This window comes from Lolium rigidum, chromosome 2 (assembly GCF_022539505.1).
Source record: "Lolium rigidum isolate FL_2022 chromosome 2, APGP_CSIRO_Lrig_0.1, whole genome shotgun sequence".
In the NCBI taxonomy this organism is placed as follows: Eukaryota; Viridiplantae; Streptophyta; class Magnoliopsida; order Poales; family Poaceae; genus Lolium; species Lolium rigidum.
The window spans coordinates 27122229-27142216 of record NC_061509.1 but is presented as its reverse complement, the minus strand read 5'-3'; the positions used below and the strand labels follow the sequence as shown (position 1 = coordinate 27142216).

The window sequence follows — 19988 nt, the reverse complement described above, 5'->3', positions numbered from 1 at the left end:
AACCTTAAAATTATAAAATTCCAATAAATGGAACAATATAAACTAAAAAATCTAGGAAAGTTTGAAATACTTTAAAATATTTATCACTTTTTGTGAGATATGGCCAAAAAAAAAAAAATTTCAAAAAGTTCTGAAAAAATTATAGTATTTGAAACAATATGCTATACGTAATCTCGAAAAGTTTGACATAATTTAAAGCCATCAAGCTTGTCATCTTCCTATCACCGCCTCCAGTGCTCGATTTATATTGTTTCGTTTATTTGAAAATTTTCAAACTTCTAAAAATTCTTGAAAAAAGCTAGTTTATGATACTCGGTGCCACACTTCATCACTAGTGGTGGACCCAGCCGTCAGATTTGCTGTTAACTAGCCTAATCTCAGATTTGGACCTCTGTGCAACCAACTACACGTAAAGTTGGTGTTTTCTGCAAAAGACGTGAATAGTGAGTAGTTTGTGCAACAGAGACAGCAAAAGTGAGTGGTTTGTGCAATTTCCTCACCCTGGAGCCACATGAAACCCCAAAATTGGTCCGAGCTAGCAAACCCGCCCTAGGTTTCCTTACATGCACGGCCAATCTCTCTGGTTCCTGGTGCTTGACATAAACCAGCCCTTCAGAAGTGCTAGGATCACATGCGAATTGATCCGATGCTTTGACCACCACATGCATGGATGCATCTATGCGCAGCTGCAATTAATTGGAATCGATTGAACCACGACCAGGCGGTGCCTCTCTAAATTATGCCAGAGAAGAATAATCGAAGAACAACAAGGAGGGTTCCACGTTCATTCGAATCTCACAAAAACTATGGCCAAGTTGCCGCCGGCGACTTTCTCGGCGTCGCCGTTACCAGGTGTGAGCTGTATCCATCCACGCGCAAACCCCAACGCGGTACTTAATTTAGTAGACAAGTAGACCTCAGTCTCCTGTTACTTAATCTCGGCAACACCGTCTTCCTCCCCTACCGTGTGCAGACATACATTGCTCTTGGCCTTGTAGGGATTAATTAGGTCAGAGGTAAACGATCGATCATGGCGTCAATTGGCTCTGATGGAGCTACGCTGACAGATGCAGGCTCTCCGCGCTCCGCCTCGGCCAGGTTAGTACTAACTGCTTCTGGACCTGCAATATTAGTCGCTCAATATCCCAAGCTTGAGCTACCTGTTATTCATCAGTCTAATCTGATTCGGGTTTTCTGTGCGTAGAATCTTGCAAGTATATACGCAACCTGCCAAGCTATGTACATCTGTCTCTCGACTAGCTAGCTTGCTATCCCGTTAATCCTGCAAATTTAGCATTCATCTCATAGAAATATGCACGTGCTTGAGAATTTTCGCATATGAATGCATTATCATATGGTGAAATAAACTGTCAAATTACTTATTTATTCTGTTGGTTCTTTCCTATGTTTTTTTATTCTGAACAACTCTGAGGGGTTTCAATTTGTACCTGCAGAAGAGACCGTGACATGACTAGCAGATTACAGAATGCAAGAAGTCTAACGATCCAACTATTAAAAGAAATCACTGATGATTTCTCTAAGGAACGGATAATTGGTCAAGGCGCATATGGGAAGGTCTACGTGGTAAGATTGAGATGTTTGTTTATTTTGTATGTTGTTGATATATATACTAGAAAACCTACACATTGCCCTTTATCTTATTTGTAAAGTATCTTCCTGAGAGAAACACAAGAAAGATTGCGATTAAACGATACTTGTTCGACATTAGGAGTAGGATGGCTGAGATTAAATGATACCACAATATCTCTTCGAGAGTTTACACTGTTTTAAGTTTGGAAATTTATGAAAGCACAAGCCTATTTGTAAACACTTAGAATTCGTATTTTAAAATTTTATAAAATATGAAATAAAATTCTGGAGATAGACAATGATGTATACTATAATGATGTAAAATCTCAATACAAACTACTTCATATTATAGACTACTTCATAAAATAGTGCACGTTTCAAGACTGTAAAGTTTGTCAAACTTCGTCAATTAATTATTTAATATAGTCCAGTCCAGTACGAGTGTCATGTTAGAGGTAGCCAATATACAATATATGATACAATGGTGTAAAATTGTAATGCAAACTAATTTGTAGCCAATAATATGGACAGAGATTTGGTGCTCCTGGGCACCAGTGCTCCCGCTATTTTAGAAAAAAATAAAAATCATATTTATGTGTTTCAAAAAAATTAGAGAAAAAATCATGGTGTAGCCAATGAATTGTCCCATAAACGTGCAAAATTTCAATTTCAAATACAAAAAATTCTGGGCTACACAAAAATAACAAACGTGTGGATCTGGGTGTGCATATTTCAAATCTCCAAATTTTAACAGATTTTGTCTTTTTTGTGTAGTCTACAATATAAATAATTTCATATTAAAATTTTACACGCTTGTAGGTTACGTCATTTATTATGTCTAAATTTATTTTCAGATTTTTTTAAAACAAATATGTATGATTTTCGAATTTTTTGAAACAGCAGGAGCTGGTGCCCATGAGCCAAAGACACTTTTCGCCAATAATATATGATACAATGGTGTAAAATCGTAATGCAAACTAATTTATATTTTATGCTACCTCTAACACGACACTCGTACTGGACTGGACTATGTTAAATAATATGAACGCTATTCTCTTAAATGATCGCACGTACCGTATGAGTCCCATAGCCATAGTAAATTTTAAACATCCATGCATTATGCTTTAAGTAACAACAAAAGGTGCTCATCGGCCCGATAGATTCGAGTCAATCTCACCTACAGTACTCTAACACAGATTGCATCGCTTTGACCATTGGGCGAGGGTGGATTCATCAAGTTCCATGTAAGCCTTGAAACAAACGGGCTACCTCCATACATTGTACATGGAGCTTGTCGATCAAATCCCACTTCCCGCCACTATTCAGAAACTTCAGAAAAATATTCTAGCCCCTTTCGATTTAAATTATTTGTCACGGATTTGACGAATCTAGACAGATTTTAGGTACTACCTTTTCTAAATCCGCAACAAGTAATCTGGATTGTAGGGATTACTTCATTCAATTGATATATGTTTTAACAATTCTGGACCGTCTGAAAAACTTAACACATGTCTCGCCGCTCTTAAAAAAGAAGGTCAAAATCTAGCCCCTCAAGCAAGTGTCAAAGAAGATGGAGCCGAATTTTTGCAGTTTGATGGCATACACTTTGGCGCCAAAACCCCCCTTCTATCCCCTGTTTCGCCATGGACTGGGGGGGGGGTTTCCGAGGCAGGGGTGGCTCTAAAGAAGATGGACCCAAACTTGTTCTTCTCGCTTCATCATCTTTGGTGCCGACCCCAAGGACCAAATTTCTAAATAGTTTCTGGGAAGGATGATGTGTGCTAAGGGCATCTCCAACGCGACCCCTCAATTATCACACATTTTGTGTCCTATTTTATCTGTTTGGGTGGACGCGCGGTCACTGTAGGATATGACAGCGTCCGGCTAACCGTTTGGGTAGCATGCTGCACCCGACGCAACCACCCATTTGGGCAGCGCGGTCCAGGTTTTTTTTATGACCTTGGCCATTCGGCCATATGACCATACAAACATGCATGTCAAACATTGATAAAAAAATAGAAAATAAGTTCAAACAAATTCTTGTTTCCAACATAGATCAAAGTAGCATCAAAAGGACTCGAAATGTGACATAGTTCACGAACACACAAACTCACTTCAGTGTAACTCACTTCATTGATGATGTGCATTTTGGATCTCGGCAATGTCCAGAGATCTAGTAAATCTTGCATGGAAATTAGTACGATGTATTTCTTTTAGTGGAACACTTAATCTTATATAGCCCTTCGTAATCCCTCAATCATGGCTAATAAATTGCATGGATTGGATATTTTATTCCAATATACCAGTATCATTGTAAGACACCTTTTGTCATGACATCATATTTGTTTCCACGAAATACAACAACACAAACAACTAGAGCCTGACACTTGCATTTTTCATACTTATACTACTCAAATGAAATTCAGGAGTATTTATTCATGTTTCTTTGGAAAATAGAGATAATCATGAGGTTCACCTCATGCATAACATCATTATGCAGAGCAACATTATGTTGAGTAGTATGTGGTCAACAACTGTACCTTTTTGTATTGAAGTAATCCACATAGGTGTATTTTTATTAAATTTCTGGAACTTATGGATGATGATAAACATTCCACTTGAATAAATTGGGAAATAAGATACTTAGACTCATAATAAATCTTGGATAGGCAAAGCTTGAAAATGGAACAGACATTGCTGTGAAGATGCTTCATAATACCATGCCAGGAGTTGATGATGAACGATTCCTACGTGAGTCTGAAAACCTTATGACGCTCAGTCATCAGAACACTGTAAGGTTAGTTTGCTATTGTTATGAAACACAACACCAACCTATGCAGTACGAGGGAAGAACAATTTCTGCTGAGACAACATACAGAGCGTTGTGCTCTGAATATATGCAAAACGGAAGCCTTGAAAAGCATCTTTCAGGTATGTTGGTACTCTACTTTGAGTGCAAGTATTATCATGTGATACGAATGCTTTGTTTATATTTTCACATCATTAATGCCCATAAATCTGACTGTAGATGAATGCAATGGACTTGATTGGGACACACGTTACAAAATTATAAAGGGGACATCTGATGGTTTAAAATACCTGCACAAAGGATTTGAAGAACCAATTTACCATCTGGACCTAAAACCAGACAATATATTGCTAGACATGAACATGGAACCTAAACTTGCAGATTTTGGTTTGTCCAGACTGTTTGGTCAAACCAAGGTCACACAAACTCCTCTAGGAACGCCGTAAGTTATTATTGATGCAACAATCAATTCCTTTTTAATAAACATAGTTTTTCCAGTTACTGAGTATTCTTGTTTTATTTGTGCTACCAAGCAGAGGCTACGTGCCATGGGAATTCATACATGGAAAAGTTATCTCATGCAAGTATGACATATTTAGCTTGGGTGTGGTAATCATAAAAATTATTGGAGGCAACAAAGCAGACTCTAGAAGTGATGAAATGCCTCATAAAAAGTTCCTTGATCTAGTAAGTAATTGTGTCGCTTTACTTCATGGAAAGGTCCAATTATTTTGTCAAAGACGTGGTATGCTATTATTTAGGTTTATTTATACAAGAGTTTCCACTTAGAATACATAAGAAGTATTGAATTATTTACATAATGATTAACTCTCTGCAAATTATAAAAAGTGGATAGGATGACAAAAATATACATTACATAAACCGGAGGATATCACAATTGTCGACATTATCGGATGCACATTTATCCATGTACTGATGCAAATATTATATTATATACAAAGCGAAATGGCTAACATCATATATAGTTTGCTAGCCAACCGTACAAGGATCCTCTGATGTAATGTCAGGTGACTTTGTGACTTTGATTCACTGGATGTGGTCTGACCAGAGCATGGCCCACATGTCAATCACTCAAAGTTATTTGACGTTACGTCAGAGAACTTGTATCATAGCCAACAAGGATTTGAATCCTACTTGCCTCTGTCAAAACTAGGTAAAGGGTGTAGCAAGCCGTGTTCCACTTAGTTCCCCACAAGATTTTTTTGACCATAAGTTTGCCACCAGATTGCTTCACACTAGTGGAAAAAGGGCTAACTGTGGCGCACGGAAATCACTTTCTGTGGCGCACGAGCCCGTCGCCACAGTTGCCACGCGACTAGTATTAGAATTCTGTGGCGCATATGTACGTGCGCCACATAATTTTTGAAACTTCTGTGGCGCACCATGCCAATATGCGCCACAGATTTTTTTTTCGAATTTCAAAAAAAAGTGGCGGCCAGATCAAGATCTAGATCTACATCTAGAGGCCGCTGGAATTTCACCGTTTTTTTTTGTGGTGGTGGAGGAGGAGGAGGAGGTGGTGGTGGTAGTTGTGTTGGCCGGAGGAGGAGGAGGTGGTGGTGGTGGTGGTTGTGTTGGCCGGAGGAGGAGGAGGAGGAGGAGGTGGTGGTGGTGGTGGTGGTGGTGGTGGTGGTGTTGGTGGTGGTGGCCGGAGGAGGAGGAGGAGGAGGAGGTGGTGGTGGTGGTGGTGGTGGTGATGGTGATGGTGGTGGCCGGAGGTGGTGGTGGCCGGAGGTGGTGGTGGTCGCCGGAGGAGGTGGTGGTGGTCGCCGGAGAAGGGAGGTGGTGGTGGTGGTGGTGGGAGGAGAAGTGAGGAGATGGAGAAGTGAGAGGAGAAGTGAGAGGAGAAGAGGAGTAGGAGATTGGCGCCGGAAAAATTCAAAAATTTCCGGCCAAACTTTAGTGGCGCACGGACACTTGGTGCGCCACAGAATTTTTTTTTGTATTTTACAGGAAAAACTCTTTAACTGGCCATAACTTTTTACTCTTTTCGAATTTGGCGATTCTAAAAATTGTCCAACCGGGCAAGTCCCGGTGAATTCGGATGTAGAATTTTCGTGGGAACATTTTGATATATTGTGCGTTTTTTTCGAGTTCGTACGCAACCAGAAAACCAGTTTGATGATTTTCCCACGCAATTTTGCAAAAAAAGTCGAAATTCATGTTTGTTAAGTTTCAGTGGTGCTAGATGACATAATATATGGGAATCTCGAATGATTTTATTTTTTGAAATTTCTATCTATTTCTTTCTTATGTTACAGTGCTAAAAAAGGCGATCCACGAGGGGGGGGGTGGAGTTGCGTGGGGAGAAAAAATCCTGCAGAATTATGTGGCGCATATGCCTAGTGCGCCACAGAAAGATAAACTTTTCTGTGGCGCATCTGCAGTGCTGGACCCCGCGTGGCCCCATGAAAATTCTGTGGCGCATCCGTCCACATGCGCCACAGAAAGTGGAAATTCTGTGGCGCACCAAGCCAATATGCGCCACAGAAAGTCGCAATTTCTGTGGCGCATGTTTTTGGTGCGCCACAGAAATAATTTTTGTGGAGCATATTTTTTAGGTGCGCCACATATGTCATTTCTACCTATAATGGTTTTCCTACTAGTGTCATATAGAAGGGTCCCTTCCCATCCATTATTTTTCCGAGCATATTCTCAAGAAAAATGAGAATTAAACAGTTATCATCGTAAATCATGCTCCTACACTATGATTAATGCAAAATTGTTCCCTGGAGACATAATTTTTTATCGTGAACAATCACCTAATAATGCACTAATTAACCTGAAATTTAATCTCATTTACACTCCTTTCTCTCCCATCCTTTAATCTCTTGCTGCATGCTCCATATTAGGCCACAAAATTGAGGCGTCGACCATTGCAAGGTTTAGGAGAGCCGCTCAAAGTTTGAACGCCTCTACAACATTATCCTGAATTTGATAATTTTTTAAATATTAAGCATCCATACAATATATAATCAGAACTTCTGCAGTTTACCGACTTACGCTAATGGAGCAGAAAGGAGCATCTACATTTTGAAGTGTGTTAGGAATAAGCAAATTCTATTCCATGGGCCAAAGGCCACAATATATAGTACAAGTACATATGTGAAATATGCATGGAACCCTCTAGCTACTAGGAAAACTAAAATATACGAATATCTCTCCGACACCCACCTTAGACTCATGGTGGATCCACGACAGTGAGTTTAGAGAGTAGAAAGCTATGTTGCGCTCTAGTCTAGACCGTCGTAAAGAAGTCCGCCAACTACAACTTTGAAGGCAAATACTTGAGCGCAAAAATCTAATCTTGCACACTTGGCACTTAAAAAATAAGCATCAACACCAACATGTACTGTCAGACAAGGGAGGAGTGGGTGTCGTAAGGAGACACCGAAATCTGCAAGTAACCATTTTAACCAAGTCACCTCTGCAGTCAAAAGAGGCATAGCTCGCAACTCAATATCTACACTCAAACGGGAAACTGTGGCCTACTTCTTCGTCTTTCAAGCAATGAGAGAACCTCTAAAAAAATAGTAGGCAGAAAGGGACTGGTGATCCAAAGGATCACCCGCCCACGTAGCATCGGAGTAGAACTCGAGCTGTAACGAGTTGGAATGAGGAAAGAAGAGACAAAAAGAGACCATCCCACGTAGATAGTGTAGAACACGAAGAAGGTGACTATAGTGGACTGAAGTGGGAGCAGAAACAAACTGACTCAGACTATAGACGGAATAAGAAATATGTAGGCGAGTAACAGGCAGGTAGACGAGACTCCTGACAAGATATTGATAACGAGTCGAATCAGAGATAGGATCACCATCAGAAGCACGAGGAGAAATATTGAGCTCCATGTACGCTCATCAGTAAGAGCGACACGATCAAGAATATCCTGAAAATACAGTTCTTTGGATATAAAGAAACCATCAGAGGTGGATGAAACCTCAATCACAAAACAATACTAAAGCGGATCAACATCTGACATAAGAAACTGCTCACTGAGACATGCCTTGACACAGGCAATCTACTCAGGATCGTCAGTAGTGATGATCATGCCATCAACATAGAAAATAAGAAGAATGCGATCACAAGGAAAAAAGTGAACAAACAACACATGATGGTGTATACTGCGAGAGAAGCTAGGGGCCGTGGCCACAGAAGAAAAGCGCTCAAACCATGCACGCCGGTCTTGCTTAAGGCCATAGAGAGAGCGACGACAACGACATACCATGCCATCGGTGACAGAATACCTAGGTGGTGGTTGCATATAAACCTCCTCACGCAACTCACCATTAAGAAATGAATTCTTAACATCAAGATGAGAGACAGACCAATGGCGAATAGAGGCCACGACAAGAAGAGTCTAAATGGTGGCCATGTGAGCTACATGGGAAAAAGTCTCATCATAGTCACGACCATGCTCCTGCTGAAAACTGCGAGCAACGAGTCGAGCCTTTTAACGCTCAAGAGTACCATCAGAGCGGGTCTTAACCTTATAAACCCACTTACATGTGATAGGACGAGAGGAAGAGGAACAAGCTCTCACGTACCAGTCCGCTCAAGCACAACAATATCCTCAACCATAGCAAGCTACCATTCAGGATGAACAACAGCCTCACGAGTCATGATAAGTAGTAGGCTCCGGAACAACTGATACACTAAAGCTAGCAGGATTATAGAAATCAGGGAAAGACGAGTCTGAGTACGGAGAGAATATGTCGGCTAGGACAGTGCACCAGAAGTAAAGGGTGCATCAGATGACTTAGTCACGACGGGTGGACGACGAGTATAGTTAAAAGGAATAGTAGGAGGAGAAGGAGCAACATGAGGAGATACCGGTGAGAAGAGTGAAGACGAAGGAGGCGTAGGAGGAGACGGGGGCGTCGAAGGAGATGGGGGAGGGGAGAAGAGACATGAGGGAGGAGAATCAGGAAAAACAAGAAAAGACACATCCTCCACAATAGAGGTCGAGGAGGTAAAACACGGATCGAAAGGACAAGACTCGTCAAAAGTAACATCCCGAGAAATGCGCATGTGACGAGGCACTAGATCCTAACAGGGATAATCCTTGTGCTCATCACTATATCCAAGAAAAAACACACTGGATAGACTGAGTGGTGAGTTTAGTCCGTTCACGAAGAGCGAGAAGACCATAACAAATGCGACCAAACATATGAAGCACAAAATAGTTAGAAGGGTGACCATATAGTCGCTCGAGAGGAATGGCGCCCTCACGAGAAGCAGAAGGTTGAATATTAATAAGATAGGCCAAGGTAGAGACAACATCAGCCCAAAAATATCGTGGAAGAGAATAGGAAATCATCATCGCACGAGCAGTCTCAAGAAGATGATGATGTTTACGTTAGTCCACACCATTCCAAGCATGCGCACCGAGACAAGAGAACTGGGAGAGGTTGCCCTGCTCAGCAGGAACACCGCACAAATGCTTGGAGATATACTCTCCAACAGAGTCAACATGAAACACAAGAACAAGTGTAGAGAACTGAGTAAGAACCATGGCTGCAAACCATTTATAAATGGAGAGAACCTCACTACGAGAAGACATGAAATACATCTAAATGAAATGAGTAAAATCATTTATGAAAATGATATAATATCGATGGCCCCCCTTCGAAGCGAAAGGAGCCGGTCCCCAAACATCAGAGTGAACTAAATCGAAAGGTCGTTGAGATACATAAGCACTCGCATGATAGGGTAACTGAATCTGTTTACCTAGCCTACAACCCTGACACTTATAATGAAAACTGTCCTTAGACATTCCCTAGAAGACCACGATGAACTGATGATGACAGACGAGAACCACAAAGGTAACCAAGACAATGATGCCACTACTGAAAGGAACCGGTGGCAGAGACAACATCGACGGGAGAAGTGGCAGACAAGGTGGCAGTGGAAGGAACACAAAGCCAATCTAACTCCCAAAGCCCCTGAGAATCATGGCGGTGAGGGCCAACTCCAACTAGACTGTGTGTGACGATCCTGAACAAAACAAGAATCAACGTCAAGAATGACGCGACAACCAAAGTGAGTAAGCTGGCTTGCACAAAAAAGGTCCATGGTAAGACAAGAAAATGAGATATCAGGAACAAAACAAAAAATGAGTAGAAAGAGTGTCCTGACCAGAAAACAGAAAGAGAAGTACCATCGGCGGTGAGAACACTAAAAGTAGAAGCAAGATGTCAAGGAGATGACATAATAGAAGAATCGGAAGTCATATGAAAAGAAGCTCCGAAATCCATAAACCACATGGATGTACCTGGTCGTCACTCAGTGCCAGAAGCATCAATCACAGAACTAGCAGTACCCATCAAGGAAGATCCTAAATTGGCGAACAACCGCTAGCCGCACAATGTCTTGCTCAGTGAAGCCAACTGGAGAAGATCCTAATGAGCCAGAAGGAGCACGTGTCCCAGGAGAAGCAGGCGTCCTCTGCTGACATAGATCACAGTCCTTTGTGTTGCAGCGAGACTCAATATGACCATCTAGGTCACAGTAGGTGCAGTCTCAAAATACTCCCTACCCTAGGGGAAGTGAGGGCAGGGGCTAGAGCCACACCCCTGGCCACCTTGGGCATGAATCTAGCCCTGGTCCGGAGGAGTGGGTTAAAGTGGCAGAGCAGCGGGCCGCAAAGGAGTCGATGGAGCAGGCGTCGACGGATGACCATGGGTAGCAAGTACAGAAGGAACATCCAACAAGCCAACTCCATGTAGACGAGTCTCCTCAACACGAAGTTCGGACAACACCTACGAAATGGGAACACGACCAAGGCAAGCAGCTGACCTCGACGAGGCTCAAACTCCTTCTGGAGCCGAGACAAGAACTCGTAGACACGCTGAAACTCCACGTCAGAGCGCACAGTCTGACAACATGGGCATGAACCACAAACAGTGGTGTGAAGAGAGTCGAGGTGGTGCCAGATAGCAGCACTCTACGTGTAGAACTAACCAATAGTAGAGTCACCCTGCCGAAGATCATGCTCCTAGCGAACTACCGATAGATACAGAACATCGCCGGATGGTTGATAACTCTGATGAAGGTGAGCGCACATGTCTGCGACAGTACAGAGGCCCATAAACTCGAAAGAAAACTGAAGTAGAACACTGGAGGTGAGAACAACTGCAACACGAGTATCATCGTCTATCCATTGGGTGTAAGTAGTCAAATCCAACCGGTAGGTCTCAAGATCAATAGAATACTCGTGGACCATCCAATCATACGCGGCAATGACAACATCATCTGCACTCTTGGCCGCATCCTTGTCAGCCTGAATAGCATTGGCAGCAACAGGACTAGTGGCGTAGGTGGAGTAGGAGGCGTCACAGCGGACATGAGATCTCGCTAGAGCGCACACCCCAGAGACGAAAACCACACATATGAATGCTCATAAAGGCAACGAAATCAGGTTAGTTCGTGTCATCAAAGATCACTGGGCACCGAGGAATCGCGACATAGCCCGATGAGACAGACATCTATCTTTTTTTTTTAGATCTAACTACTCGGGAACAAATCAAGCGAGAGGAAAAAAATCAACACAGACTGCATACATCAAACCAGGGGTGGACAGTGGCGACGGCGAACAAGGACGGAGGCCGGCGGTGGCGGCCAGAGACCGGTGGCGGGAGGCAGCCTGGTCGGAGATCGGCTGGCGGAGCATCTGGAGGGGAAGTACGGACAATTGCGGTGGCCGGGAAGGGGCCGGTGGTAGCGGCGTGGGCAAAGATGGCAGCAGAAAACCGAAACAAGGACGGCGGTGGCCTGAGACAAGGAAAATGAGAGCAGTCGAGAAAATCAAGGATTCGAACGTGGCTGTTGTGATTTGAAAAGAAAAGCAGGAGTTGCGCGTGCAACCGTAACGTTGCTCTTATACCATGCTAGTAATAAGCAACTTGTACTCCACGGGGGCCAAATGCCACAATATATAGTACAAGTACATATGTGAAATATGCACGGAACCCTCTAATATTTCTTTAATAAAGTGTACATTTGCTAACATGGCATCTCAAAAAGCTTGCTGTCGAACTTCTTTTTTTTTTTGCGAGGGTCAAATTTCTATAAATATAACTAATTATACACAAAAAATATAATTAGTTTCGTAATGTTTAAATAGTATGCTAGTATTAGATTGGTCATGAAATATACAATGACAAAATAAGATGTTTTTTTCATTCTAAGTAACGGATCAGTACAAAAGGTAACGACCAGATATAAAACTTATCTATTTTTGAATGGAGAGCATATTAACTAATATTACTTATTATTTTTATATGACTTATATATATATATATATCCTTTATAAATACTATCCAAGACCTGCATGGTTGAACTCAATATATGGCCTAAATCTGGTGATTTGGCTGGTGTATTTATTTTCTGACTTGTTGGTATCAATTTTACGCAAAATACAAAAAAATAATGTAAATCAGAGAGTTAATTTGTCACTCCAAATTTACACTTTGTATCCATAGGTACATGCAAATTGGAGAAACCGGATCCAGGAAACATGTTATGTTTCGCGACAACTTGAAGCATACTGCAACCAAGTTAGCATATGCACGGAGATAGCACTAACTTGCATGGAGAATGATAGGCACAAAAGGCCAAGCATAGTGGATATCGTCCAACGACTCAATGGCACTGAAGCTGTAATTAACAAGGTAACTTAAGGTCACTGCTGCCTTATACAATACTTTCTTTTGTAGACAAATCACGAGTCAACGATCCTGCATGCAGAGTCCACAGTGAAACATGTAGGGCCTCTTTGACCTGTAGGACATTCATAAGAATTTCTGTGTAATTCCAATCCATGCTGATTTACGAATGATTGGAACCATGGCCATTGATCTTACAACTCTAGAGTACATGTATAGAGAAATTTGCGGACATATGGCGAGTATCAAAGTGTGTGTCATGCGAATGACGGTTTAGATAGATTTGAGACTCCCTCCGGTTAATAATCCAACTCATGTATATGTATCATATTAATATCAAAGCATTGCTCCGCTCTGGGGTAATTGGGAGGCGAAGAAACCCTAGCCGCCCAGCCCCTCCCCCACCACTCCTCTCCGTCTTGCCGCCACCGGAGGCACCCACCTGTAACCGCCGCGCGGCTGCTAAGGACGGGGGAGGCAAGGACCATGCTGCTCCGCATCCTCCGCGAAGAGGGTGGCAGTTGACCTTGGTGACAGGGTCTGCCGCCCCAAATGCCAAGGCGCTTCGCAAGGTGAGGCGGCCTGCAACACCAGAGGTTTGGTCGGTTTGCTCTGCTAGTCGGCGGGTCCGCGCCCTCGACCTGGGCTAGAGGGGGAAGTGGTTCTCCCTCCGGCAGCAGCTTGAGCTCTGGCCTTTCATGGCAAGACTTGCCAGTTAACAATTGCGTTTTGCCGTAGCATACCCCAACGTGGGGCCTCCTCTCTTTATATTAGATTGATTCAAGATCACAAACTGATCTGCCCATAAATAGGAGATATACACAATATTCTCTATACAAAGAAACTAATCACCTAACCGATTCTATCTTTAACACCCCCCTCAATCTATACCGCCGTGTACAAGGTTGAGATTGGACAAAAATTTACGGAGTGTTAGTTGAGTGACTGGTTTAGTGAATACATCAGCAATCTGATCTCCAGAAGCGATGAACCAAACATAGAGAGCGCCCAAGGCCACCATCTCACGGACAAAATGAAAAATCAATCTCAATATGCTTGGTGCAAGTGTGAAACACCGGATTGACGAACAATTATCTAGCGCCAAGATTGTCGCACCACAGAACAGGTGGTCGCGACTGATGAACTCCAAGCTCCTTGAGAACCGACTGAATCCAGGTAGCTTCAGCGGTGCCATTAGCCAATGCCTTATATTCAGCCGTGGTACTAGAACAAGAAACTGTGGGCTGCTTGCGAGAGCTCCACAAAATGAGGTTGCACCCAAGGAAAGTAGCAAAGCCACCAGTAGAACGACGATCATCCGAGCAGCCCGCCCAATTAACATCAGTGTAGATATTAAGCACATGGGATGGATCAGGGGATGGATCAGGCCGAAAAATCAAACCAGTGGAGGCAATACCTTTGACATAACAAAGAATCCGCTTGACCGCCTAGTAACGAATGGTCGTCGGCTGAGATAAATACTGACAGACTTTGTTCACAGCTTAGGATAAATCCGGCCTTGTCAACGTGAGATACTGCAGTCTTCCAACAATACTCTGATGCCGGAAAGAAACATCAGTACTAACGCGATCACCAGTGGTCGGGAGTTAGTTTATCCATAGCGGACATCGGGATGGTGACGGCACGAATCTGTTCCATGTTAGCCCGATGAAGAAGATTCCAAGCATACTTATGTTGGGTGAGAACCATTCCCTAGGACGTATAGGAAACCTCAATACCGAGAAAATAGTCAAGTCGTGCAAGATCTTTAATAGGGAATGCACGTGAAAGAGTCTGAATAAGACGATCAACAAGTGTGGCGGAAGAACCAGCAAGAACAATATCATCAACATATACAAGCACATAGACCTGGACAACCTGATGATCGAAGATGAAGAGAGAGGTGTTGGCCTTACTGGAGACAAAACCAAGCTGAAATAATTTATCACTGAGACGAGCATATCGCGCGCGTGGAGACTGTTTGAGACCATATAAGGCCCGCATAAGTTTGCACACATGCTGGGGATAACGAGGGTCCTCAAAACCAGGAGGCTGCTGCATATAGCCATATACACATCTTCCTCGAGAAAACCATGAAGGAAAAGCATTACTGACATCAATATGCCGAAGACACAAGTCACGAGAGACTGCAAGCGAGAGCACAAGGAGAACAATGACTGGTTTAACCACGAGGCTGAATGTCTCATGATAGTCAATGCCCTGTTGTTGAGTGAAACCCCGTGCAACCAGGCGAGCTTTGCATTTATCAACAGAACCGTCTGGCCGAAACTTAGTTTTGAAAATCTACTTGCTGCCAATGATGTTGGTGCCATGGGGCCGAGAAACCAGTGTCCATGCGCAATTGAGATGAAGTGCATCAAATTCTTCTTCCATGGCAGTCCTCCAGGAAGGTTCAGCTAGTGCAGTCCGATGAGATGCCAGAACAGATAGAGATGCACAGGTTCAGCTAGTGCAGTCCGATGAGATGCCAGAATAGATAGAGATGCACTGCGATGATACGGATTGTATCGGACAGTCCCATCCTTGTACTCCTTCGAATGATGTATATCATTGCGCCTCCGAGTGATCATGGGATGCTCTTCGGGCCGTGTCTTGGTGTGGTAGTCCGTGCGGTTGCTGCCGGTAACGCTCGTGGATATCACGTAAATATGTATTCGTGTTTGGTTTCTTAACTTGGCAAGTCGTCCCGTGTGCATATGCACACTCTTATGGGAGCTGCTCCGCCTTCCGATGGTTCGGTGCCCTTCGATACATGGTGTGAAGGTAAGGGCCTTCTTCGGAGGTGGATGTGAATGGCACAATGAGCATAGGCTTGGCGAAGGCATGTCTCTGATGGCGTGCTTCATAGTGTTTTCATCACCTTTGTTCTGATCCCTCAGACAGATGTAGACCTCGATGATCAAGCTGTGTTTTTCAGTAATTTTTTGCTTGTTTGATGCACGATGTTTATAAGCTCATCTTTTAACTACCCTGTGTGGCTTTATTAATTTAAAGCCGAGCTCATTTCGAGCTTACCGTCTTAAATATCCAAGCGTTAACAAAAGGAAACTCAGCGAGTACATATGAAATCTACTACTCCCTCCATCCTATGAAACTTAGCTTAACTTTGTTTAAATTTATATGTATCTAGACACTAAATAGTAACTGGATACATCCAAATTTTAACAGAGACATATGAGATCTGCCAGTACTTGTGAAGGGTTTTGAATTTGATGGCTTGTGCTATTTAAATCAGCTCGTTCTTCTGCAGAGGGTTAATTTCCCTGTTCTTACATAGTCCTCAAACCGTCATTTTCTCCAGGAGTCCTTTAGGGATAGGTTCTTTTGTGTATCATCAACTATTAAACCTTAAGTTTTACATTCTTGTGTGTATCATCAATGGGGATTATTCATTCCGTGGGACACAAGTCACACAACGCTTTCACATCCATCACAAGACGTATCTGCATGGGCGGGCCTATGTGTATTCATGGGTATTCAGGTGAGTACCCCAAAAAATTATCAAACTTTTCAAATTGTATGATACGTCTATAAATTATTGTCTACATTGTATTAAATGCAATCCAAGTATTGACACAATCATTTGGTTGGTCCGTTGGCTAGAAGAAGATAGCATTCAACTGTACGCCTTGTGTTCAAACCCTGATTTTCTCACTATTTTCCTACTCTTGTTTGTATTTTTTATTTTTATTTTGAATACCCATCTATAAAGTCCTGGGCCCGCCCATGCGTATCTGATAATTTTGTTAACCTTAAACAACTAAAATAAATTGTGCGGTTGCTGAGAGTCAAACTTTGGTCATTAGCTCGTTAGATGGATATGATACCTGATTTGGCTATTCAACAATTAGCAAGAATTAACGAAATTAAAGATCATTGCCGACTACCTGTACTTACTGCGTCATTAGATCTAACTAATGTTGTTCGTTTGCAGGCATTGTCATGGCCGGCAACATGGCATTCAAATACGAAAGATGAATTGGTACGTAAGCTGCATGCCCTTATATGTATCTGTGTTGCAGACACTCTGGATCTGTTAATTTTATCTCGTATCTACTGTTACCATCAAACGATGATCAGCGAGTGATAAAAATTCAGGTGAAGATAGGAGCGTTCACAGGAAGTGAAGGGATTCGGGATGCCGATACGAGGAGCGATTTCCCAGTCCTGGTGCAGGTCACAGCGCCTCCCTGGCGCCGCATGGAGGAGATGCCGCTCCCTGGAGTTGACATTGTAGTTGTGTTCGACCGAAAGTCGGTGATTTACTCTTACCGTGCAGCCATTAGGATCGTCATCGATAACCTCAGCTCAAACGACCGGGTCTCCTTCGTGTGGGCCGGAACCCATGCGAACCGCCTAATGGAGCTCACCTTCATGACCCCCAAACGCCGGGCTGATGCCCTGGCCCTGCTAGAGGTGGTTGTTGAGTATGTCGAAAACAGGACTGATATGGCCGCCGGTCTGCGAGAGGGAGCCGAGGTATATCAGCGCCCTGACTTAATAACCTATGTATATATATGGCATGGCGGTATTTCACTTTTCTCAGTTGTAAAATATAACCATTTTATTTTATTTTAGATCCTGAGGGGGCGTGAAGAGGAGGAAAGCAAAAGCCGCGTAGGCTGTATTGTTTTACTGTCGGACATGAAGGAAGTACAGGATCCCTCAAAAGAAAAAAGAACGAGCCCTGCACAGGAAATCAGCACCGAATTCCCGGTGCATGCCTTTGGTCTTGCAAATGGACATGACCCGGAGGTCATGAAGTACATCGCTGACACGACTTCTGGCACCTACTCCTTCTGCAAAGAAAGTGGTCTACGTGACGCCATGAAGCTATTCATGGCAGGAATCACCAAGGTTGCCGCGACCTCCATCAAGATCACCCTTACGGCTCACGAGGGCATTGCCATATCATCCATTGAGTCTGGCAGCTATGGCAATAACGTGAGCTTAAACAAACTCTCCGGGGAGATAGACATCCGCGACATCTACGCCGGCGAGCATAAGAACTTCATTGTCTTCCTGGCAGTCACGGAGGGAAAGACCAAGCTTGTGACCATCGGTGGCCGGTACCAGTGCCTCAACGTGATGAGCAAGCAGCTTCCTAACATGGACGTTTCCGTCCTGCGACCACCCTTGGGGTGCCCGCCAGCAAAGCTGGCCATGCACCATGGCGTGGCGGCGGAGCTGGCACGGATCCGACTACTCAAGGGTTTAACGCAATTGGTCGAGCTAGGCAGGCGCCTGATGTTTGTGCAGATGGTACACATATGGGACCATGTAAGGTTATCCAAAGATGGTCACAGTGCACCTGAGGAGACTTTGTCGCGCCTCGGCAGGTACGTGGATCAAATGAAGAGCTTCACGCACAATCAGAACGAGAACCCCAAGCAGGTGCCTTACCTCATGTCATGGCTGAGTTGCCATCAGTGGCAGCGTGCAACCACCAAAGGCCAATACTATGACTCCCGTGCTTTCGCCCTAGCAAAGCCTTGAGATGCAGGGGGGACGGTGGCTGCACAAAGGAGGTATGCCCAGAGGCACCAACAAATATGCTGAGGTAACACAACGGCCAGCGGCAGGCAGACGCTTCCAGCATAAATCTCTTTGCGCTGTTTAGTGATAAATTCATTCTTTGTAATTTGTTGTCTGAATTGATTTGAAATGGATATTAGGAGTATTGATCATGTGCTTTGAGCTCATTGCGATGAAATATTTGCATGCACGTACGAAGTTCATTAATTTCTACTCACAAAGAACCTCCCAATTTTGACAATGTGGCAGCCTAGTATCAATATGTGCGGTGACACACACAGACTAAAACCCGTTTCGCTCTCCTCGCGTCGCCTCCTCCAGGCGACCGAGGAGGCGAAACCCTAGGTCCGCCGCCGCTGCTCCTCCCTCCGCCCCCCACCCTCCTCGTCGCCCCCAGAGACGCCGCCGGCCAAGCTCGCGACGCCGATGAAGGGGGTGGCGGGGATCTGAGCTCTCGGCTCCCCGCGTGGTGTCTAGATGGAGGACCTCCGCACCGGGTTCACCGCGGCCGCGGTTGCTGCTCGATGGGATCCCCTGCTCCGATGGCTGGCCTCTGGCTCAGCCTTAGGTAAGAGTGGCCTCCTCTGGTAGTTCCCTGGTGGGGGCTCTTTCGGGCGGTGAGGCGGCGGCCTGCGACGTCGACCGCGCGGCCGGTGACGCTCGCGGATGCTGCTAACCGGTGCTCTGGCCGTGCGGATGGCGGGGCAATGGCGGGTGCGAGCTTGGCGTGGGCGGCTCCGTCTGCCCAGGTCAAATCTCGAAGGTTAGATCTCCTCGGCTTTCTCCTCCCCGCGGATCTTGGCTGCCGTCGGCTTCGGCGCCGACGCAGATGCCGGCTGGGGAGCCGGTGGGGTGCACCGGGGCCGGGAGAAATCCGTGGTCGTGGACCACTGCGGTGGCGATGCCGTGGGCGCCATTCACCTTCCTGGAGGCACCGCTGAGGCCCTCCCTCCCCATCCCCTACCTCTGTCCCGGGTGAAAGCCCAAAATCGGTCGGATTGGACGGCGGCGGCGTCACGGAGGCGTCGTCTGGGGTCGGCGGTAGCTGGTGAGCGTTTCCCTGTTTGGAGGGATCTGTGGGCTGCTGCTGCAACTGGTAGGGTTGTTGGGCTGGGGGCGCCTTCCGTCCTCGCTCGACTCCCCTGCACCTCCGTGTTCAGTGGCTGCCCCCAAGCTTTCCCTTTTCTTCTCGGCTGTCCTTGTCGAAGCTGTAGCTGCAGATGCGTGCTCGTCGCTGCGAGAAGGCCTGCAAGATCGAGCCTCATGTGACTGTCTCTTGGACAACAACTCTCCTTGTTCAAGGGTGAACAGGTCCTTGTCTGACGGTGCGACGCCCTTCGATCCAG

The 19988-nt window shown here is 44.6% G+C and overlaps 1 protein-coding gene across 1 annotated transcript; it reads left to right on the top strand.

The window, feature by feature from the left end:
• Positions 1 to 1030: 1030 nt before the first annotated feature.
• On the top strand, positions 1031 to 18603 carry LOC124689402. Its single transcript, XM_047222941.1, has 10 exons — positions 1031 to 1098; positions 1455 to 1584; positions 4260 to 4345; positions 4442 to 4521; positions 4619 to 4841; positions 4936 to 5018; positions 12902 to 13092; positions 17042 to 17089; positions 17206 to 17586; positions 17686 to 18603. Exons 1-10 carry the CDS (start codon positions 1031 to 1033, stop codon positions 18601 to 18603), a joined length of 2208 nt encoding a protein of 735 aa, XP_047078897.1.
• The last annotated feature ends 1385 nt before the right edge of the window (positions 18604 to 19988 follow it).